Consider the following 17,595-nt stretch of genomic DNA (forward strand, 5'->3'; position numbering starts at 1 on the left):
CTAAAACTACAATATTTCTAATATCAGTATTTGACATGAATTATTTTCCTTCCTTTGACACTGTATGATTGAAGATGACCATTTGTGTCATTGTTGCTACCACTGTTATACAAATCTTATCATCTAAGGTGTCAAGGGAAAAGATACTGTCTGTCAAGTATTATTATCCTTGTTAAATCCATTTATCATAACTGTATGTGAAATTATGAATATTGGCTATGTATTTGTATCTTAGATGTGATTGATCTTGGGGGAGACCCACAAAGTAGTTTACATCCAGTCTCACCAACCCATTGTGAATGAACTATTCAAGCTTGATAGGCAGTAAGAAAAATCAGCTCTCCAGATAGCTCTTTGTGAGGATGCCTCAGACAGCAAGGAACCCATGGCCACCCCCTGTGATTTAGCAAAACATGTAAACGAATGTGATATGGACATGTAACCTCAGACTCCATCTTTATCAGTAACTTTCCATACACAGGGGCTGTGGGCTTTGTTTGGACAGTAAATTTCCATGCACATAGCAGAGGATATAAAAGACACTTGAGACATCTCCATTATGCCTCATTCCTGCTCCAATTGTTTGGACTGTGGATTTACAACTAAAAGGAGTATTTTGAACAATGGACTGAGAATCTTCCAATCTTTTGGAGGCTACCAGAGGGACTTTTGCAGCCAGCAGTCTATTCCATCACTGCTATGATCCTGATCTATGAACACTGAAAATCACTTGTATATATCTGATTCCTTAACCATTCAGTAACTTTCTTCTTTTCTTAATAAAATCTTTAGTTTACTAAGGATTGGCTGACAGCCTGATAGTTGGGTAAGATCTGAGATATATATTGACCTGGGGGTGTCAGATTGGTAGATCCTCGTATATGGAGAACTGGTAGATCCTCGTATATGGAGAACAATAACCTCTCACTATATTAGACCTGTTTGTCTCGATGGGAGTCAAGGGCTGGAATGCCTAAAGGGGATTGTGTTTGGCTTCTGGTTAACCAGTGTGATGGTGCTGCTCCTTTGTTACTGGTTTAGTGAATCTAATTATAGAATAAATCACCAGTTTTTGGAGATTGTCTGCCCTGTTTCTTGCAGTCTGCTCAGAGTGTGGCATTCTCAGTGTGGCCCATCCCAGGCACCCACTCACATTTCCTCTTATGGAAAATCTTTGTTCCATACATAATCACTTTAAAACTTTAATAAATAATCTTTGTAAACAAAGAAAGAGAGTCCCCTGACAGAAACAGCAGTACTGTTCCATGTGCAGGTTGGCATTGGAGATACCTCGGCAGCAGGGGCGGCTCCAGGCACCAGCGCACCAAGCGGTCTCTGTGAGGGCGGCAGTCAGGCAGCCTTTGGCGGCATGCCTGCGGGAGGTCCACCAGTCCCACGGCTTTGGCGGCAATTCGGCGGCGGGTACGCCGAAGGCGTGGGACCGGCAGACCTCCCGCAGGCATGCCGCCGAAGGCTGCCTGACTGCCGTGCTTGGGGCGGCAAAAGACATAGAGCCGCCCCTGCTCAGCAGAGCTGATTGTTGGGAAGTTTGCATATCACCTTCCTGCGCTATGTTTTGCTCAAGGCCAGTGCTACTAGTCCTTCACTTTCACAAGCACTAAATTAAGCACAGTTTATATAATTGTATTAAATATAGCAATTACAAATGAAATGTGTCCAGTATAATCAAATTCAAAAATATAACCACCAATAGGTTTCCTCAAAAGTATTTTGTTCCTCACTGGCTGCAATGGTGATATCAGCAAAGTGAAATAGAAAACATCTTCCATCAGAAGACTCAGGATGTCACATTGCACAAGGTTAAAATAGATTAATCTTTTCAGCAGTTTATTTTTGTATATTACATTTATTTCTTGTTAGGGATTTACAGCCTGTGGGATTAAGATTTTGGACTTGATCTTGCAGGACTTGTGCAGGAAAATCTCCCACCGATGACAATAAAATATTTTCTTATGTATGGATGACAGGATCAGGACCATAGACTAATGTGCTTCCTCTTTCTCCTTGCCTTTTCTTTGCTGTATGCATAAGAGTATATCCAGCTGCTCAAAAATTGACTTTGAAAATAAAAAATACATATATATCTATCTACCTATACAGTTATGTAGACAGTCCCCATTTCCATAGTATTTGAGCACCTAACAAACATTAATGGACTTAACTTCACAACTCCCCTCAGAGGAAGGAAATACAATCCTCAATTTACAGATGGCAAACTGAGACACAGAGGATAACTGACTTGGCAAAGGTCACACAGAAAATCTGTGGCAAAGCTCGGAACTGAAACTAGATCATCTGATCCCAGGCTAGTGTCTTAACCACAAAAATATCCTTCTCTCCTATCTACTTACAAAATGCATACATCTTAAATATTATGGTTCTACAAATGTCATAAAGTAGTTGTTTGATTAGATGAATATCATTTTCTTCTCTGTGGCTATTCAAACCTTTGATTTTAATGGCCACAAACTAGGTTGATCACACTGCACTCTAATATAGCTGGGACATATATAATATAATATCAATATAACATCTCTACTCCACTTACTAGGCTAATGAAAACTGACTATGAAAAAGGTGCAGGCTTTAAGTGGTCTTGTAAAATAGGAGAGATGCTCACTCTCCCTCCCTCACACCCACTGCTAGACTTTAGATTTGCAGATGGTCACCGGTCTACTATTCCATCAGCAACTGGTTGTACAGGTTCCATGGATATTTGAGAACATGTATAGAACTGGAATCCTTGATCAAAGTAGCTTAACTCTATAATAAACACCACAAAATCCTCAAAGCAGAGAGAAAAGATGGGCAGATAGTGCAAAGGTTTCTGAGGGCAGGTGTCATAACTATAAAGGGAAGGGTAACAGCCCTCCTGTGTACAATACTATAAAATCCCTCCTGGCCAGAGACTCTAAAATCCTTTTACCAGTAAAGGGTTAAGAAGCTCAGGTAACCTGGCTGACACCTGACCCAAAGGACCAATAAGGGGACAAGATATTTTCAAATCTTGGTTGGGGGAAGGCTTTTGTTTGTGCTCTTTGTTTTTGGGGAGAGTTCGCTCTTGGGACTAAGAGGGACCAGACAACAATCCAGGTTCTCCAAATCTTTCTGAACAAGTCTCTCATATTTCAAACTTGTAAGTAAACAGCCAGGCAAGGCGTGTTAGTTTTATCTTTGTTTTCTCAACTTGTAAATGTACCTTTTACTAGGGTGTTTACCTCTGTTTGCTGTAACTTTGAACCTAAGGCTAGAGGGGGGTCCTCTGGGCTCTTTAAGTTTGATTACCCTGTAAAGTTATTTTCCACCCTGATTTTACAGAGATGATTTTTACCTTTTTCTTTAATTAAAAGCCTTCTTTTTAAGAATCTGATTGATTTTCCTTGTTTTAAGATCCAAGGGGTTTGGATCTGTATTCACCAGGGAATTGGTGAAGAGTCTCTCAAGGCTACCCAGGGAAGGGAATTAGCACATTGAGAATGGTGGCAGTGGACCAGATCTAAGCTGGTAGTTAAGCTTAGAAGTTTTCATGCAGGCCCCCACATCTGTACCCTAAAGTTCAGAGTGGGGAAGGAGCCTTGACAGCAGGCATATATGCATGTATGTGTGTGCAATTTGTTTGTGTGTGCTCTTCCCCACTGCTTGGCTGTTATCTGGAGTGGCATAAACTGTATAGAGATCTCGATCCTACTCTGGAACTGTAGTAATTTTGCTATCTAAAATATGGGTGCTTTTTGTGCATGCTGCAGTGTGGTGCAAATTCATTTCCACCAAGATGCACCCTCTCCTCTCAGAATGTGCCCTTTTTTCATGCTGTTGTCATGATAGTAATGACAGAAGGGTGGATACCTGGTAAGCAAGCCTGAACAGGGTACAGATTTCCCTGCTTTCTGAGCCAGGCCTGTTTACTTTGATACTACTGTGGGGCTCAATCCTGAAAGATGCCGAGTGCTCACAGCTCCCACAAACTTCAGTGAGAGTTGAGGATGCTCAAAACAGCACAGAAGTGTTTGACACCTTGTAGTAATGAGCCCACGGAGTGCAATTATCTTACTCACATACTTTAAGTACCACTTAAACTTGTGTCAGGCCAGACCCAAGAGGACACAGGCTGTGCAGTATCATAATGCTCACCAAAAACCTGGCATTCAATTAAACAATCATGACAGTTCAATCCTTTATACATTACATTTATTAAACATTTTGGACCAAACTATACATCTTCATTCAATCTTTACTAGGTTCTTACTCAGGCAAAATATTCACCAAAATTAATGGATGTTTTGCTTAAGTAAAAACAGAGTCAGAACTGTACCTTTGTGATCCCTCTGTTTGGATCTCCCCTTTCCACATGTAAAGGGGACTCGGCTGCCTAATGGCTGTGTTCCCCCTTTGCCAGATCCTGCTGATTGGGATCTGTATGGGAGAATGGGCAGGTTTGGGGTGGGGGGAGGGGGGAGATGCATCCTTTCACCCAGCCTGGTGGAGCACTTATTGGAAAACTAATATAATTGAGGGGTGTCCCTGGGACAGCCATGGCCAAACGATCTGGCAATAAGATTCTAATGGTGCAAAGGCCAAAACTACTGCAGAAACAGAGCTTCCACATGGAAGTCCCTGTCCTTGTGTGGATCCCCTGGGATGTGTTCCAATCCTAGGGGATTTTCAGGGTTGGAGGGTAGCCTCATATCCTGGTCCAGGAGGACCAAACTATCCCTGCTCTACAGAATAGCACCTTGTGGCTCCTCCCACATATTTTCCTGCAAGAGAGGACTATTAGGCCCTGAGTAAGGCCTTCAAGATTTGACTCCTATTTCAGAAGTGTGATTCTTTACAATATTTGACAAAAAAGGCAAATCCTACACAACTCACTCAAGTGAGCAGCCCCACTAAAGTAAATGGGGATTACTTGTGTGATTCAGGCTCTTCATACAAAATTGCATCTAATCAGCTGTGATAAAAGCAGGTGTTTCTTAAGAAATCATCTATTCAGGGTATCAGCCAAGTATTGCAAGGGAGAATTAGTTCTATGTGCCAAGAAAGTACGTTTTAAAAACAGTAATTTTTCTCAATTTTAATGATTTCACTAATTTGACCATTATTTTTAACAATATGGTACTACTTTAGAATATTTTAAAAATCTTTAGAATTGTTTCCCTATGTATACTTTGAAGGGATAAAGTGATAAAGTGAAGATTATTTTCTCCCTTCTGTTTAAAAGAATTAAGACATCTTCCTATCTCAGTGAGTTGGAATCCCTGTGTCTCCACTCCCACTCCACAGAATAAATTTGCATAATAATACACTCTACAGTCAGGACAGCAGCACAATGCACATGAACGATGTTGTTTTTTCAGATCATATATCACTTTCCAGCATCTCAATTGTACAAATAAAAGATGAAGTTTAAAATCCGAGCTTCATAAATTATAGTCTAAAATAGCTCTCAGATTGCTAATGACATACCTGATTTTCTTCATGTATCTAAGGGCTTGTCTTCACTACGGGGAGATCAACGCTGCTGCAATCAATGCAGCAGGGGTTGATTTAGCGGGTCTACCCGTTAAAGCAATGTCAGAGTGCTCTCTGGTCGACCCCGGTACTCTAGCTCTCCGAGAAGAGTAAGGGAAGTCGACTGGAGAATGTCTCCTGTCAATGCAGCACAGTAAAGACACTGCAGTAAGTTGACCTAAGTGACATCAATTCCAGCTACATTATTCACATAGCTGGAGTAGTGTAACTTAGGTCGACTTACCCTGGTAGCAAGGACAAGCCCTCAGTAATATTCCTTATTTTTTCTGCTTAAAGTTCACATCCTTTCATGTGACATGCCTGCTACTTAATGATCATTACCTTTGTCATTTCTTATAGGCTTGCATACTACTAAATGTTGCTCTCAATCATGGTTCTAAACACTTGTCCTCACCACCCATGCCTGAAGTCATTCACCTGGGGTAAGCCCAGGAGGCATAACCAATTAACAGAAAGCAATCACATACTAAATGTAATGTATAAAGCTCTGTGTGGCTTGGGTTCTGGTTATCTTAGGCCTTGTCTACACTACAAAATTAAGTCAACCTAAATTAAGTTGACGTACATCCTCCACAGTAATTACTGTGGTGATTCATATCTACATTTTGCCTCCTGTGCGGTGGTGTTCATCCTCATCACTGTGGGACACCGACAACCCAAGCTGTGATAGCCAGCAGGCCATGAAAGTAACGCAGTGTCTACATACAGAGACACTGCATCACCCTAACTACATTGACCTAAGCGTTATGCCTCTCATGGAGGTGGATTTATTAGGTCTATGTAGTGGGCGACTTACACTGGCGGGAGCAACATTGTAGTGTAGACACTTACAGAGTTAGGTCAATGTAAACTGCCTTACATTGACCTAACTCTGTAGTGTACACCAAGCCTATGACTACCAAGCTTCCTAGGGATAACTGCAGCAGTGGAAATTAGCTGATGGGTCCATGCTAACAATCCTTAGACTGAATGTCTGGAGGTTAGTGAAAGCTCATGGATTTGGAATTCATTTCCACCGTTCATATCTGAAAGAGGTGGAGTCTATTAAAAAGTCCATCTGTTTGCTCAGGCTTTTGCTTCAGAGGGTAAAGGTGGGAGATATTTAGGTTATGTTTAACAGATGGATTCTGTGACTGAATCTCATTTTAATAAAATGCTATTAACTAATGTTGTAGTGTTTTTAAGTTTCATATATGGAGAGTCAACTGTGATGGGTGCACTTTTAAAAATGGAAAAATAAATTAGTAACTAATTACTTTAATTTATATAGTATACATTCTATTTGTAAAGTATACACTCTAGTATACATTTCATAGACAGCTGAAACAAATTATTTTTGAAGATGCTTGAATGTACACTTTACATTATAACCTGAATTATAAAATGTTACATATTAAAAAAAAAAAACCTAGATTGATCTGCTTAAATAATAATAATTAATGGAGATATCCCATCTCCTAGAACTGGAAGGGACCTTGATAGGTCATTGAGTCCAGCCCCCTGCCTTCACTAGCAGGACCAAGTACTTATTTTGCCCCAGATCCCCAAGTGGCCCCCCTGAAGGATTGAACTCACAACCCTGGGTTTAGCAAGCCAATGCTCAAACCACTGAGCTATCCCTCCCCCCAAGCTCTAGACACTTAAACATGTGAGAACACTCCCAGCTAGTTTTTTCCTATTTTTAGGACATTAGGTCCTATCTGCATTCTCATACTTGTCCTACTTGATACAAAAACAAGCAGCATATATTCTTTACAACAGGGAAGCTTTACAAATGCCACAACCTGCAGAGTCATCATTTAACTGGTAATTATCTTAAACTATTTTGTCCCCTCTCCCAGATAGAGAACACATGAAACACAGTGACTAAAGGCAGGACAGCCCAGCAGTATTACTAATCCAGTCTAGGGTCCCCAGGGGGGAGGGACAGCTCAGTGGTTTGAGTATTGGCCTACTAAACCCAGGGTTGTAAATTCAATCCTTGAGGGGGCCATTTAGGGATCTGGAGCAAAAGTCTGTCTGGGGATTAGTTCTGCTTTGAGCAGGGGGTTGGACTAGATGATCTCCTGAGATCCCTTCTAACCCTGATATTCTATGAAACAATTAGGTAATTCTTTCCTGCTACTTCAACAATTTTTAAATAAAATGAGTGGTTTGTGATTTCTTATTTCCACATTGACAGCCATACTTCTTTCATCATTTTAATAAAACAGATTCAAGCATTATATTGTGAAGCAGCATGGCTTCATTTGACAGTTCAAACAGAACTTTTTTAACAAAAAATAGGAAATAGGAAAAAAATTCTCTTGAAACTATATTAGTTCACTAAAGAAAACAAGTTATGACTTTTTCCTGCAGAATATAAAATGGAGGTGTTTTGGTTTAGTTGATTTAAGGACTTAAAATTTTCTCGTTGAGCCTTAGGGATGTTCATTATTTTATCTGATTATCATCTAGAGTGTTTACACAGTTTGCAAAACTGCAATAAAATGGTTCAATTACTTTTATAGCAATAGTAACTGCTTTGGGATAAATTTTGAAGAATGCTTGTTTGCAAGTAACAAGATAGCATCAGACTTTGAAGGGATATGCACTGATCTCAGTCATGCATCATATTATTAAATAAATGTGAGCTACAGCAGACTCTGCTTTTTTATTACAGTTATATGACTGGCACTACTCCCATTTTCTTTATTCAGTGAATAATAGTATTTAATATTGTAAGGACAATACTTACTATTCTAGAATGATTTACAAATTTCTGAAGACCAAATAAAGGACTTCACTTCATCTGCTACAAGTTACATGTGCAGTTCCCTAAGGCTAGCCACATAGATGTAAAAGGTTCTGCTGGGTCAAGAGTGCTCCAAGACAACAAACAATATTCTGTCCAGGACCTGATGCAGTGTCAGATGATGATATTCAGATGTATTCTTCTAAAGCTATCTTAACTCTTTGGGTGAAATCCCAGCCGCACTAAAGTCAACAGGAGTTTTGTCATTTATTTCAGTGGGGTCAGGATTTGAACTCTGGTGCAGGCAGTTACGCCTAGTCTACACTAGGAAATCAGGGTGATCCATACCCCAAGCATTGCAGTTAAACTGACCTAACCCCCCAGTGTAGACAACAACACTAGGTTGATGGGAGAAGTCTCCTGTTCATGTATCTACTGCTTATCAGGGAAGTGGATTACCTGTATGAATGGGAAAACCCCTTCTGTCAATGTAGGTAACATCTTCACTGAAGCACTACAGTGGAGCCACTGCAACGTTTTAAGTATAGACAAGTCATTAGTTTTGCTCACCAAACTGTCAGCAATGGGTACAGCAGGAACCAATTACATAACAGTAATAATAAATAAATAAATAAATAATAATAACAACCCTTCTTAAAGTACAGTGCATGGCCCAATAATCTTTTTAAAAGAGAGATCCAGAGTTAAGGCAGAAAATATGGGCCCAGCCCTTTGAGGTATTGAGAACCTCCTGCAAGGTGCTAAGCACCATCAACTCCCAATGTAGATAAATCTGTGATAATTTTCATATAACTTTACATTGTGCCTCTTCATATAACCTTGTGGTGGGTCTACCCACGTGTGACCTCTGTTTTCATGGGACTTTGTATCAAAGCCTCATATAGAAACTTTGCATTGCCCTTGGTATAATATTATAGCCCCTAAGGATAGAATAAGATAGAAGAAAAATTTCTTTTTGCTAGCAGTAGAACAAGAGCTCTTCCTTCCCCCCCCCCCCCTTTAATCAATTACCCTGTTGAATGAATGAGGTGTGGATGAGCAAGGCATGGAAGGCAGCACCTCCAGACAGCCTCAACTGTTGGAGAGGGGTGGGAGCCAGACCCAAGGACAATAAAACGTGTCAAGTGGGCTCATTAAAGACAGCAGCAGACATACTGACGGCCTCTGGGGTTAGAAGCAAGCACCTTCTTTTGGAAACACCCTCTTTGCAGCATTGGGACAACACTCAGAAGAAAGAAGAACAGGAGTACTTGTGGCACCTTAGAGACTAACAAATTTATTAGAGCATAAGCTTTCGTGGACTACAGCCCACTTGAAGAAGATACAGACTAACACGGCTGTTACTCTGAAACCACTCAGAAGAAAGCAGCACAAAGGCACAGACACAGAGTTTGAATCTGGTATAGATTTGCATAAGAGGAAAGCTGCTATAAAAGTAAGGTGTCTTGCAGAGGACCCCGGGTCTCGTCTTGTCAACATGGGAGCATCGATCCGGATCGGCAGAAGCTCAGCTCCACCCCCTCCCTCATCTAACTCACCTGGCCAGTGAAGTTAAGGGGAGCAACTAATTGGTAACAACAAGACAGAGTGTGTTTGTGTGTGTGTGTGAGTGTAAGTGTAATATATTATATGCATATAATACAGTGTTAATAAATACATGTATTACTAATAAATGTGGCGTTTTGTCTTATTCCCCCTGAAAAGATCCTGTGCAGTACTTTAAGTACAACACCAATGGAACTGGTCTCATGCCATTAACTCACACCATTGTGGTTAAGGAAGGGCTCAATTCTGCTCCTTCTGAAGTTAATGGAAGTTTTGCCATTGACATCAATGGGGAAAAGACTGGGTCCTATTACTTTTACATATCAAATATGCTATTATCACTCAATATAAAAAGTTGGGAGTCCATAAATCTAAAACTGTAAATTCCACAATGAAAGAAATTCAATCAGGCTATTAATATTAATTTGCAACAAATGTTTTGTATAAACAAAGACCTACTTGCGAATGTGTGAGATACTCTGATCAATTTTAGCTCAATGACATGATTCATTTTAATAACTCTTCTCTTGTGTCAATATTAGTTTGCATACTAAAATATCAATCAACATTATATAATCTAAATACTCTATAGTACATGTGCAGTAATCTAAATAGAACTTAGAGCCATGTCTTAAATATGCAAACTAAAAAGGCTTTCAAAGATAGATTTATAAATATCAATATCATGACCTTTTTTATTTGGTAACGGTAGTAATCTTGTTGACTCAGTAAGTTATTTTTACATGTGTGTTCTTTGAGATACGGATTATACCTCCTATACAAAGTTTGTCTATTTCTTTTTCCTAACTAGTCAAGTAAAATAATTACTTGTCTTATTTTATTTTATTTATTTATTTAGTTTTGTGGCCTGCAAAATCTTTTATCTTTTCCCCCAAAATTAAAACAAAAAACAAAACAAAATCCCAAAGCAGTGTTAGAACTGAAGGCACCAATCCTTCAAAGGGACTACTCAGGTGCTTACATTTAGGCAGGACCAGAGTCTTTGAAAGCAAGGGCTTGAGCCTGTGCCCACTGAAGTTAACGGAAAAATTCTCACTGTGCAGGATCAGGGCCTATACACACACAATCTTTTTGTTTTTGGCACTCCTAAAATGTATAAATGGCTGGAACAACTTACACAAAGATAGTAAAAATAAACAAAAGTATGTTTCCCAGTGAGATGTTGTATGGCAAACTCTAACCCATGGCAAATTTTTAGAGCAAGTTATAAACTCCTAGAATTAGTGAATGAGTGTTATTTGGACTCTATCAAGCATGACAGGTCTGGCTTAATGGTTAGGGTTCACTTGCTTAGTTTTTGTTGACAAAACCCTAATATGAGAAATATATTGAAAGGCATTTTTATTTTCAACACAAAATGTAAGCATTCCCTCTAGTGTTGGAAACTAGCACAGAACAGCATTATTGTACATAAATATCAAAAAGTGGGCTTGACTAGAGACAAAAAATGAAACTAACCAGCCTAGTTATATTGTTCAAACTGGTGAAAATGAAAAAAGTAGGCAAACATCTCAAATGGTACATTGACACACTTGAGTAATTTTGCTCATATAAGAAGTCTTATTAAAGATACATACTTGCCTAATTGCTTACAGGACTGGGGCATATATATTTAGAATTCTTTCATGTGAAATACTCTACATTCTTAATAGTTAGAATGTTTAATATATATTATCTTAAATCTTCTTTTAACAATGGAAGTGCTACTTTTGATCCTGATCCTGTAACTGTTCTGTGGGTCAGATCCACTTCCCATTAAAGTCAAAGACTGCCACTGAATTCTGTGGGACCAGAATTGAGCTCATATTGGGCCAGATCCTACAAGAGCTCCATGCATGGCATTCCTTTGAAGATAACGCCCAATATAAGGGTTAATACCCAGGCTAGTGGTGACTACCAAGCTGGAATTCAAATGAGGAATTCTGATGTTGCATTATTCTGGCATGTTTTATGATAGCTTCATAATCCTTCAATGGAATTGTATGCTAGTAATTACCATTTACTCTTGCACTGTCATTTCTAGTCTACAGAAAGGGCCTACTCTTTCAAACCCTTACTTAAATAATAATGATATTTAGCATTTTTACAATGTTTTATATGCTAAACCATTGTACAGATATTAGTTAATTAATCTGACACGAATCATCCTTATTTGTGCAGTTAGTTTCACTGAAGTCAATGTGACTACTTGCAGCATGATAAGAATTAACCATGTACATTTTTGCAGGATCAGTGGTTATATATTTTCAACATTTATATTCTTATGACATTAAGATATATGTTCCCATTAAACTAATAGTCAAGAGAAGATAATGTTTAAAATATAAAAATGGAATTAGGATTCTAAAGTGTCTGCACTTTCAGCTGTTGCACTTATGCAATGGAATCAAGATTATATAACATGAGTCTGATTACAAAAAACATGTCTCTCATTACACAGTGCATGGATTCTATTACAGGATAGTAATCTATCACAGATTATCAGGCTACAACTGACAAGTATATATTATATTACTGTTAATATATATTTTAACTTGCATTGCACAGTGCATGGCTTTCAAATTTCCCTTTTATGGCTACTTGCCTATTAAATTATTGGCAATAATTTTAATTGAGCATTTTTACTTTATCTCACAAATACACATCAATATACATACATGACTTTTTCATATTAAATACCTAAGATCAAACTGCTGGCAGACCTCTAATAAATGTTGGCTTGAACAGATTTATTTCAACAAAAAAGAAAAACTTTGCTTTGAAGAAACCATCCTTCCTTTGCAACCAGAAAACAGAATTTTATTTCAGAAATCCTTTTGGTGATTAAAAGAAGAAGATTGTGAAATTTTACAGTGTGTTCAAGACTAATGTTTAATTGATTAGTAATCTAAGTATTTTATTTAAAATTTTTCATATTGAGCCATGTTATGAATAAACAAAACATTTAAAACAAAATTATACCATTAAACCTTCCTTTGACCCTTTTCAGTTTAGGGGTAGAAACAAACCACAGAAAAATATTTCAATAGTTTAAGAACTGGTTTGAAAGATTTTAACATAATACTTCTCAGTCCTTATTCAAACACAATGAGAAAAGATGATCACTGTAAAAAGAGTGAATAACAAGTAATGGGACATAAAACAGATACTACTGAGGTTTAATATACCATGGATCTATTATAAATTAAGTAAGCCTCTTTTTTATGGGTAGATGTTTCTTTGAATTCCAAGGTGACCTATGGAAATTGACATCTTCAAGTGAAACAAGGCATACAGTACAAACTAATTGAATAAATGTGTAGCATACCTAGAGCCAGACTGAAAGAGGAGGTGAGGACTGTGGAAATGTCTTTCCCAAAAGGGTCAGACAAGGTTCAAGTAAAGTAATCTAAATAAACACCTCCTTTATGGGCCAGTCTGTGAAGCTACTGATGAGCAGTTACTCACACAAGCAGTCCCATTAGTGAATGTGAGTAAATCTGTAACAATAATGTAATTATTTATTAAACAAATGACCCACCCTAAAGATATCCAGTGAATTTATTTACCTTTGTTCAACGGAAAGAACATTTTGCATTGTCTACTATTGCTAGAGGACATGGACCTGTGTGTGTGGGCAAAGTGGAAAGACAGCATTTCAAGGACACACTAAATGATCAAAAAGAAGAACAGGAGTACTTGTGGCACCTTAGAGACTAACAAATTTATTAGAGCATAAGCTTTCGTGGACTACAGCCCACTTCATCGGATGCATAACTAAATGATCAGAAAACCACCTTACATAGACACAGGTAACTTGCACATTGTAATGAACATAAAGAAGGACTGGCGAGAGATCTCACAAAAAATATTTATTCATTATAAATATTTCATGAAAATCTCATTTTCAATGGTGTTCTAAGGGAGAGAGAGAAAAAGGAATACAACAGTAGTATTTCTTCTTGGCTAAGAGCAGAACATCATTTGATATCTAGTACATCCTCTGTTGAGGAACTACATATTCTGTTCTGGCTGGAGGACTCAAAAGATCTTTTCCAGGGCTAGCCATTATGAACCTAATGTATAGTAAACAATTACTTGATTCGTTTTTTAGACAACAAGATTTTAAAGCTGCACAGCAATGTTGATAGCTCAGCACTGGGCAAGAATTGTAGCCTGAGTGTAACTAATGTCAAAGAGGCAAACCTATGTTTAGAGCTGTCAAAAACCAGGTGCTGAGGGAGTCCCAATAATTGCCCACTATCCCATCTGGTATTTTATCTGTGCAATTCTTGCTAGGGAAGGAAGAAGCCAGATAAAAGTCTGGAAGCAGCAGTTCAAGGCAGTGTATCACAGGGATACTTGTCTAAAGCAGGAGGCCAGCCAGTCTAGGTTGACTAGTGGAAGGAGGCTTTAATTCAAGATAGAACAAATGTCACCTGAAATCTGGAAGATAATTTGCTCAATAAAAAGGGATTGTCTACTGGGGATGGCTCCTCCAGCAGCTTTATATATTTAGCAAATTATAATGTCAGCTACAGGACAAAATATATAAAAGGGGGGATTAAGCCATTCCTTTCAGATCTCTCCCCCTCCGCTGTTACCATTGCATGTAACTGAAACGAGAGGCTCTCCAAGCACCTGACCCACATGACTGACGCTATCGCCCTTGTGCAGTAGGGAAGTGTTATTATCCCCATTTCACTGAGGAACAGGGAGAGCGGGTGACCCTTCGCCTTGGTATCTTGACCTGGTCAAGGTCATACAGGGAGCCATTGGCCCAGGAGGTCAGATCCAGGGAGCAGGCTGTGCGGGAATGGGAGCTTAAACCCCTGCAAATACCGAAACAGCTGACACCGCACAGAACCCCGGGGTCCCCCACCCCCTTACCTGACCCTTCACCAGGCTGGCTGCGAACTGCCTCATGACCGCCTCCACGGTGTAGGCGCTGGACCAGCCACGAGGGGTGAGCAGCTCCATGCAGATGGCCCCGCCGTCCAGCACGTAGCCATTCTCCAGGCGGGGGCTGAGCACCCTCATGAAGGGTGGCGAGAAGGGGAAGTTATCGGGGAAGGTGAGGTTGAGCAGGATGAACTCGGTGTTGGTCTCCTTCATGTCCTGCCACAGCACCGAGTCCTTGTCCACCTGGTGCAGCTTCACGTTCCAGTCGAACAGGCTCTCGTCCACCAGCTCCACCGAGATGAAGCGGTCGCTCAGCCGGGCGATGTCCTGCAGCTCCTTCATCAGCCGCCGGCTCCGCACCTGCGTGCAGTGCTGCTGCCTGCCCAGGGGCGCCAGCGGGGCAGAGCCCGACGGGGGCGCCACCAGCTGGGCAGAGCTGGCCCGGCCGCTGCTGCTCCCCCCCGGCAGCAGCTGCGGCTTGGGCTCCTTACCCGAGCCGGACTCCCTGGCGCTGTGGTGCGGGGGCTTCTCCTTGTGGCTCCCCGAGCCAGGCTGCTGCGGCGGCTGCTTGGAGAGCTCCAGCACTTTCTTGGCCTTGTTGCCCGCTGGGCTGCCCTCCTTGCTGGGGCTGCTGCTGCTGCTGCAGCCGGCGCTGCCCTGCTGCTTGTTGCTGCAGTTCTTCTGGCTGCCCTTGGCTCGGAGCGAGGAGCCCTGCTGGCTGCTGCGGTGGTGGTGGTGATGGTGCTTGGGATCCTCCGTGTCCCTGTTGTGCAGCCGGATGAGCCCGATTTTCCGGAGCAGAGTGGCCATGTTGTGTTTGGCGGTTTCTGTTGTAGTCGCTGCCTGGCGAGCCCCGGCGTGGCCCCTCTGCAGAGAGCAGGGCGCTCCTCGGCGTGAGTGAGGGCGACAGAAACGTCTGAGCCCGGAGCAGGGAGGGCGGGAGAGACAGAGAGACGATGGGGAGAGGCGATGCAGCTTCTACTCAGACGCCTCCTTTCACCGGAGCTGCTGCTGGCAGCATTGCAGCACTATAGCTGCTCCCGGAGTCACCAGAGCTCCACTGCTATGGCCATAACCCCCTCGAAAGGGGGGACACCCCCTCCACACACACACCCGGAGAGGTGCTTCTCCTGCAGATGGCCGGCTGCTTACCGACTAACCTGCAGTTAATATCGAGCCACGAGCTCTGCCCGCGGGATTTACCCTTCGCTGCTTCTTCCCCGCGTCCCCTCCCTTCCCTCGCTAGCCTTGGACCTGCTGAGGTACCAGATTTCCCTCCTCCTCCAGCTGGTGCGTGAACGTCGCTCTCGATTCTGTCGGCTGCAGGTTTCTCCCTGCGAACGGCGGGATCCGTTCGGCTCCTGAGTATCCCCCTCTGCCTCCCCGTTTCCCTCTCAGCGGCGGCAGCCGGGCAGCTCCTGGCCCCGGCTCTTTGTTGTGGAATCCGCTCCAGCCAGGCTCGGGGCGCTGCGTGTGCCGACGGGGCTAGTTTGGGCTGACGGAGTAATACAGCGAGAAGGCGGGTGAGGGGAGTAGGGAATCTCCGATCGCAGCCCAAGCCGTCCTTCCCCCTTCCCTCCGTTTACCTTCTCCTGGCACAGAGGGAGGGAGCGCTTTGGGGGGAACTGCCCCCGCACTACGCCCGCCCTGCCTTGTCTCTGCAGGTTCCCCGCTTCTGCGGAGCTGACATTGCAGAGGCCGCTCAGTCTGTTGCTCTGCAGGCGGAGGAGGAGGCGGGACACTGGGGAGGGGCCAGGCTGTTGCTCGTACGGTGGCAGGAGCCACTGGCTGGAGAAGAATTAAAATGTTCCTTTAATAATGGTGGGGAGTTGGTTGGGGACCGCCGCCTCTTCATCCCCTCAACATGAACAGGTTTCTCAGCCCATTACAGATTTCTCAGCCCACCTGCTCCCCCCAAACGCCCAGGCTAATGTGGCCCCATGGGGTTGTGACTGTGCACAGAGAGAAGACAACCATCGGTATCAGAAACGTGATCGCTGGGTGCTGGATCCGTACAACCGCTTTCCCCTTCAAAGACTGAAAAGGGAGGAGAGACACTTTCAGCTGGGGAGGAAGAAAGGCAAAAGCTGAAAAATAAATACAGCTATTCATCAGTGAATACATAGTAATGGCCAGTGTGTGTGTCCCTGTTGATATTATATTCTATAAAATCTATGTCAAGTCAGTACTTGATGAAGGAATAAATCTGTTACAGAATTAGGGTATGTCTACACTACGAAATAAGTTCGAATTTATAGAAGCCGGTTTTATAGAAATCGGTTGTATACAGCTGATTGTGTGTGTCCCCACATAAAATGCTCTAAGTGCTCTAGTCGGCGGACCGCGTCCACAGTACGAGGCTAGCGTCGACTTCCGGAGCATTGCACTATGGGTAGCTATCCCACAGCTATCCCACAGTTCCCACAGTCTCCGCCGCCCCTTGGAATTCTGGGTTGAGATCCCAATGCCCGGATGATGCAAAACAGTGTCGCGGGAGGTTCTGGGTACATGTCGTCAGGCCCCTCCCCCTCCGTCACAGCAACGGCAGACAATAGATTCGTGCCTTTTTTCCTGGGTTACCCGTGCAGACGCCATACCACGGCAAGCATGGAGCCCGCTCAGCTCACCGTCACCATATGTCATCTGGGTGCCGGCAGACGTGGGACTGCATTGCTACACAGCAGCAGCTGCTAACTGCCTTTTGGCGGTAGACGGTGTAGCATGACTAATAGCCGTGGGGCTGGCAGCCGTAGGGCTGCATTGCACCAGCCCCTTGCCCTTTGGTAGAAGATGGTATATTACGACTGGTAACCGTCGTCATCATACTGCAGTGGCTGTCAATC

The 17,595-nt window shown here is 42.3% G+C and overlaps 1 protein-coding gene across 1 annotated transcript in view; it reads right to left on the minus strand.

Moving 5' to 3' along the window:
• The window catches only part of UBE2QL1 (ubiquitin conjugating enzyme E2 Q family like 1), a 31,785-nt gene extending 15,455 nt beyond the window's left edge, over positions 1-16,330 (minus strand). The window contains exon 1 of the mRNA XM_054020594.1: positions 14,741-16,330. Coding sequence (XP_053876569.1) covers positions 14,741-15,562 — 822 coding nt within the window. The 5' untranslated portion in view covers positions 15,563-16,330. The remainder of the gene's footprint in view (positions 1-14,740) is intronic.
• Positions 16,331-17,595: the final 1,265 nt, after the last annotated feature.

Source organism: Malaclemys terrapin, chromosome 2 (genome assembly GCF_027887155.1).
Source record: "Malaclemys terrapin pileata isolate rMalTer1 chromosome 2, rMalTer1.hap1, whole genome shotgun sequence".
In the NCBI taxonomy this organism is placed as follows: Eukaryota; Metazoa; Chordata; order Testudines; family Emydidae; genus Malaclemys; species Malaclemys terrapin.